Here is a 6,941-nt window from a genome sequence, read left to right as displayed (position 1 = left end):
TCACAGAGAAGCAGAAATGATCCAGTTGTCATATTGATCTGCAGAGCTTGCAACATTCCTTCTCCCACTCTGAAACTTTGATTGAAAACCTCTGAATTTGTGGATTCATGGGACATGAAGTCAAGAACACTGCCCACTGGCTTGTTGGAGGTCACCCTAAATTAAAGCATGTATTCTGATACTAGATTGTAAACCTTGACCACATGTAAGAGCTCACACAAGAATCTCACAAATCACTCCATATGAACCACGACACAGCCCGATATGTTTAGTCTTTTGACCTTTTCAGGCCCTGGTTATACCTCTAAGCACTGACCAAACTCCATGTCATTTCCTAAAATGGCATTCCTTTTTAACCAGCATTGTTGAGGTTCGGTTTATTATAACAAGCCTGGTGGGTGACTTGAGGGTGAAGAGGAAGAGGTGAGCTGGTGGGTGTGTGGAGTGATGAAGCCAAGCGGAGAGACAGATGGGGCTGGTGGACAATTAAGCAAACACAGAACTCATTTTTCAGTGAAGACTTCCAGACAGCTTGGCAAACACGCTGGGATTTCAGTGATTGATGCATTAATTAATAAAGTTATACCTCTCCTTATATGAATATTTCTTATGTATTTGTGCTCAGTCCAGATTAGCATGATCCTCAATCTGCATTTATTCTCCCAGAGGAGCAGCAACAGTTAGGGGGGGGGGGGGTTCCCTCGAATCCTATTCCCTCCATCTTATGCCCTTTTACCGTCATCCTTCCCGTCATCATTTGATTACGAAGATTACTTAGATACACACACAGCAGACAACCTCCCTGTTGCTCCCTGACTCCTCGGGGTACTGTGGAGGAGGTGCTCCTTTCTTCATCTTTCACCAGAGCTCGACTGGTTATTGAGCATCAAGGACCGGCTCTGCCACTTCACGAGTTTCTCCCGCTGCTGCTGCTACTGCTGCTGCTGCTCTCCAACGACACAACAGAAACCAAGAAAAGTTAAAAGGTCTGAGAGATCCATCTCAAGTTAAAGGTAAAGGCATCAGCAAAGATTTCTTTTTACACTAGGGTGTTATTTCTACTTTTAGAGGAGGAGACTAGTGATTTTACATGTTTTGGTAATTTTATTACAAGCTGCTTTTACTTTATATTGAAGCTAAGCATTATATTGTTGTGTTTCACTTTTTCCAGGCAATTATGAGACACTTGAGTTGTGTAATAATATAGTGTGCACTTATCTTTTGCCAAAGTTTACATTACTGCTACAAGGAAATGCAGCGTAATCATTTTTAATCACTTAAACATTGCATTAAACCAAAAAATGAATGCGGACTTTATGTTTACTGCTGTGAATCATGTATCTGTAGTAACAGGTGTTCATAATGCACATGAATGAAAAGAAAGCAACAGTTGCCTGGAATTAAAATGAAGGCTTTAAAAAATCTCCACATAATGTCAGCAGAAATGTGAAGTCTACATAATGTTTAATTAAGTGAGATAAAACACAGGTTTAGTCCACTAATGATCTGTTGTTCTCTCTCCTCAGCTACCTGTTGAGTCTTGATTTCACATTTTGCTGTGCCTGCACTCAGCGGAGGTTGGCATGCCCTGGACCAGACCTCAGGTGGACCTTCATGCCACTGGAGCAGAGGCCATGGACCAATACAACATAGACGACCACCACTTTGAAGGCTCCCTGTTCCCCACCTCCACTCTCATCCCCATAACTGTCATCTGCATCCTCATCTTCATCATCGGCGTGACAGGCAACACCATGACCATCCTCATCATCCAGCACTTCAAGGACATGAAGACCACCACCAACCTCTACCTGTCCAGCATGGCCGTGTCTGACCTCATCATCTTCATCTGCCTGCCCTTCGACCTCTACCGCCTGTGGAAGTACGTGCCCTGGCTGTTCGGGGAGGTGGTGTGCCGCTTCTATCACTACATCTTTGAGGGCTGCACCTCGGCCACCATCCTTCACATCACGGCCCTGAGCATCGAGCGCTACCTGGCCATCAGCTTCCCCCTCAGGAGCAAGATGATGGTGACCAGACGCAGGGTCCAGTACATCATCATCGCCCTGTGGGGTTTTGCCTTGGTTTCTGCTGCTCCCACACTCTTTCTGGTTGGGGTGGAGTATGACAATGACACTCACCCGGACTACAATACAGGGCAGTGTAAGCACACCAACTACGCCATCAGTTCTGGGCAGCTGCACATCATGCTCTGGGTGTCCACAACCTACTTTTTTTGCCCAATGCTCTGCCTCATCTTCCTCTACGGCTCCATTGGGTGCAAGCTGTGGAAAAGCAAGAATGACCTGCAGGGCCCCTGTGCTCTGGCCCGTGAAAGGTCACACAGGCAAACAGTTAAGATCCTGGGTGAGTGTAAACAGATCCGTGTTTCTTTCATGCTTTCTAAAACCTCTGCTTGTCATTGCCAGGAAATAAAAAAGACAGACAATTCAGAGTCAGGAGTGACAGCTTTTAAAACCATCTTTGGTGGAAGAAAAACCAGAAATCTGTTTCACACAGGCAATCTTCCTTTCAATGTTGCTGAAGCAAAAACAGGCTGACAGATGACTGCAGAATGTAGGATTTCTTGTTTCCTGCACTTGGTCTGTTGTGTGTGTTTGCTGTGGCGAATTAAAATTTAGTTGTCATATAAGAACTGATTTTTACTCCATTTAAAACCTAAAATAGTTCCATTCATTCTGTTAAATCCAGCTCCAGCTCCAGGGCAGTGTGCTGCTTTCATCCTGCAAGTCTGACGATAGTGGGTGTCATGTGTGTTTTCGATATCAGCTGGTCAATTATTCTGTTTTGTCTGGAGCTAATCATGTCCTGCCACTGCACATACTGATTGGCTTAATTTCCAGCTCTGGCATATTGTGCAGGAAACCATGTTGTACAGTAAAGGACCGTGGCCAGGCCAATCTGTATTACCCAAATATTTAATCATGATGCATCCATCAGGATATTAATGCTGTTCATTAGCTGAGCACACACTGCACAGAGCTCATGTTGTCAGAGTTACTGCCATTTGTATCCACATTTGTTCAATCCCAAATTGGATTGTCATCAGAGACCTCCATAAATCAACCATAATGGAAATGTACATGCTCCCACAGTCCTGGGCTCCTTTTTAATTTGCTAGTGTCACACATCTCAGGAGTCACTCAACGATGGCTGTTCCCACACGGCAAGACATGATCAATTCTGGACAAAACTAGGCCATCTGTTCACTCCACTCACTGTGAATCCACAATGTAGGCCTTCAATTTATTAACTGTTATTGTTGATTCAGAAATAATTAGGCTCATGTGGGCCAGATATGTCTCTCTTTTAATTTTTGAATTGACATTCATCCTTACAGGAATTACTGCCCCCATCAGACAAATTGATGGTAATTTTATCCACTGCAGCTTCTTGATCAATACCAGTGACTCAGTGATTACCTCAGCCAGCACTGAGATTTACGGCTTTCAAAAGCTAAATGAATCTTTGTTCTTCTTTGGATTTGTGACGTTTTCTTCTCAGTGGCATTCTGCTGTACATGCTCTAATTATCTCGCTTACTTGCCTGCACATGTATAGTGAAAATGTGACTTCATTGTTGGGGCCAATTGCAGGCCAGTGTCACTTAAGGGAACAAGGGAGGTTGTGTTAGTGTGTGTGTGTGTGTGTGTGTGTGTGTGTGTGTGTGTGTGTGTGTGTGGCTTGAGGAGAAGTTCTTTCGATGTTAATTGCTGCTAGTCATTAATAAATGTCAAGGGTGACCACAGACTATAGATCACAGGTTACTTAGATCCTGAAAACCAATTTTCTTAATCAGCCTGTTATTATAAATGAGCTGCAACATGAATACCATATTGTATTTAAAAGTTAGAGTAATACTGATTATTTCCCATGTGAGATTTGTCTGTACTGAGCCTCTCACTGGTTTGAAGCAAACAGGGCTCAGCTGAAAAAAAAAAGACTTAATTTAACAATATAAGAAACAGGATGCATTGTTGTCAGTTAAATCTGATCAAACCACTCCCACACAGTCCTAATGAAGCAGATTAGCTGAGGGTTTATTAAACTCTTATTAGGTTTATTTTTTTTTCTAACCTTAAATATAATATTTGCTTATCCTAGAGGTCTGGACTCGAGTCACTTGATTCTGACTTGAGTCACAAATTTGATGACTTTAGACTCGACTTGACAAAACAAAAATTAAAAAAAAAAAACACGCAACTCCACTAGGACTTTAACACCAGTGACGTGTGACTTCACTTGGACTTGAGCTTTCTGACTTTAAAACACCTAATACGTTCCCCAAACACAAAGATTTAGAAAAAAAGTGTGTTATTTAAAAAGTGTGCCATGAATCAATTAATTTCCCTTAATTCCCTGAATCAGCTAACAGTAATGCTGCCAGCGTGCTGACAAATAATTCCCCAGATCCACTTTGTTTGAACCAGAGCTGTAGAACAGAACTATTTTATTTGACCTGAACCAATCCAACAGCATCCAATCAAAACTGTCTGCACCGCCACTGGACTTCACAGCTGATCTCAACAGGACTACACTCACTCACTCACTCACTCACTCCAGACTGTCTCTGAAAAGTTTATGGGTTGATGCTGTTTGACAGGCAGGTAGGAGGCTCAGTTATCTGAGTGTAGCTGTGCTGTAAGTAAGGCATCTGGACTCAAGAGTTTTCTCTGACAAAGATGAAATTTGAGTTTTAATAACCAACTCTGTGAAAGGACATGAGTTTAAGTCTTTAGACTAACATGTTGCAGATTAAGACAGAATTCAGACTTTAATTAAATTATTTTTCTGCCTCTTAACAGTGAGATTGATATGTCAGAGTTTACAGTGAACCTGGATATAAATCCTAGTTGTCTCAGATTAGTTACTTGTGTTGTCAAAGTTTTTTGAGACCATAAATAGAGATGTTGAGCTTTTCAAATGATGATCAGTAAGTGTGTGCTCTTAAATCACCCCTTAAACCTGTCAAAAACTGCTGCAGAAATACAAGTTTGTAAGTGTGTAGAAATTATTTTTTAGTTGTAGAAAAAATGTCTAAATGAAAATGTATACCACCTGTCACCTTGATTCTAATTTCTGATACATGAATTAGCCTCACTGGATTAGTTTCAATATAGGAAGAAAAAAAAATGCTGTAAATTTTTGTCAACTAAAACTAGACTATGAAGTATAAAAATGACTAAAAATAAAAAGCGTTTTCATCACACGACTGAGACTAAATCTAAAATAGCTGTCAGAATTAACACTGCAAAAAACAAATTGCAGTAAAATGTGTGTGTCAAAAATTAGAGATACACCTTCCAACAAACTTTTGTTTTGTATTTACTATGCAAATGTGAGTGATATTAATTTTCTCATCTTCTTTTAAATGAAAATCATTTCCCCTTCTTGTCTTTATTTTCCCTTCAGTGGTGGTGGTGTTGGCTTTTATAATCTGCTGGCTGCCCTACCACATTGGCAGGAACCTCTTCGCCCAAGTGGACGACTACGACACGGCCATGCTGAGTCAGAACTTCAACATGGCCTCCATGGTGCTCTGCTACCTCAGCGCCTCCATCAACCCTGTCGTCTACAACCTCATGTCTCGGAAGTACAGGGCCGCAGCCAAACGCCTCTTCCTGTTGCACCAGCGGCCCGGACAAGCCCACCGCGGCCAGAGACAGCTCTGTGTGACTGACCACATCTCCACCCTGAATGAAAGCCTGACTGGGGTCTGAGGGGCCCCTCTAGAGAGGTGCTTTTACAGGCTTGTTTGACTTCATCGCAGTGTTTGCAGGCATCTTTAAAGTTGCAGCTGAAGAGAAAACTTGATGAAGATGTGTAGAGGAGGAATGTTTGCTCCATTGCACTTCAATGCAAAATCAGATTTACTACTACTCAGCGGCATTTTGTTCACAGAGACTGGGTGATGTCACTTTTCATTTTTTTGGTCAAGACAACAGGAATTCAGCGGATTCCAAGCGAAAAAGTTTCCATTTACGCTTTCCTCTTTCAGTGTTACACCTCAAGCAGAAATATTTAACTCCACACTGTGTGCTGCTACATGTTTTTTCTTGCTTGCTGTCAGCGCTTACAGAACACACACACACACTGTTTCAGTTCACAGTTACCGTCAATCCACAGCACTGATTAATAATAAGTGATCCCTCTTTGTTAAAGACAAACGACGTTTGCCACATTTGAAATGACTGTTCATTTATAATGTGTAATTGTAGTCTCAGCTCCACTCTGTCGTAAGATTGAATTTGTTTAATGTATGGTGAACAATTGTTATCATGCTGTTTGTTTGTTCTCATAAATCAAGAAAAACAAAACAAGTAAACCTATTAGCTGTGGTCCATTAGTTGTGCAGATCTGAAATTGGGTATTCCAGTGTTTGTGTGAATGTGTGTGTGTCTATGTGTTTGCAGGGTTGTGTAGCATCTCCCCAGTGAATAGATGGAACATAAACTTCATAAAAGCACATTACTATGAAAATGGGGCAGTTGATGCCTGTGTGTGTGATACAGAGACCATCTGAGCCCTGGGGTTTTGGGGCTGTGTACGTGCCGGCCATCATGTAATCTGACACGGCTATTATATTACCTGTGCTCTGAGTTAGATTTAGCCTGGCAGCCAACGTCCCTGCATCACCATATTCAAAGTAATGGCTGCTCTAAGTGCATTTCAAAGAGGAAAAAAGATATTAGGTTGTCAGCAGCGGCAGAGGTTATTGTTTTTATTGCTTCCACTTGCATAATCTTGACACCATTGTACAATTCTTCTTTGATGCTGTATTTTGGATTAGGAATCGTACACTTTGTACCTCATACTCTGGCAAGAAAGGTAACGTCAAAGTTATGTATTTTTAACCTGAATACTGTCTAATCCTAAAATAAGCTCAGAGTTTTCCAGGCTCTGTCTATACATCTTGTTCTT

The 6,941-nt window shown here is 41.6% G+C and overlaps 1 protein-coding gene across 1 annotated transcript; it reads left to right on the top strand.

Moving 5' to 3' along the window:
- Window positions 1-923: 923 nt before the first annotated feature.
- mlnr (motilin receptor) lies at window positions 924-6,324 on the top strand. The gene is made up of 3 exons (XM_033632065.2): window positions 924-1,013; window positions 1,527-2,367; window positions 5,433-6,324. Exons 2-3 carry the CDS (start codon window positions 1,584-1,586, stop codon window positions 5,738-5,740), a joined length of 1,092 nt encoding a protein of 363 aa, XP_033487956.1. The 5' UTR covers window positions 924-1,013; window positions 1,527-1,583; the 3' UTR covers window positions 5,741-6,324.
- The last annotated feature ends 617 nt before the right edge of the window (window positions 6,325-6,941 follow it).

This window comes from Epinephelus lanceolatus, chromosome 4 (assembly GCF_041903045.1).
Source record: "Epinephelus lanceolatus isolate andai-2023 chromosome 4, ASM4190304v1, whole genome shotgun sequence".
NCBI classification, from domain to species: Eukaryota; Metazoa; Chordata; class Actinopteri; order Perciformes; family Serranidae; genus Epinephelus; species Epinephelus lanceolatus.
This window is presented reverse-complemented; position numbering and strand designations above follow the sequence as displayed.

Excerpts from the sequence above, each read along its gene's own strand:
- mlnr (XM_033632065.2), top strand. The coding sequence starts at position 1,584 with ATGCCCTGGACCAGACCTCAGGTGGACCTTCATGCCACTGGAGCAGAG. Across the intron at positions 2,368-5,432 it reads GCAAACAGTTAAGATCCTGG|TGGTGGTGGTGTTGGCTTTT; the intron begins GTGAGTGTAAAC and ends TTTTCCCTTCAG.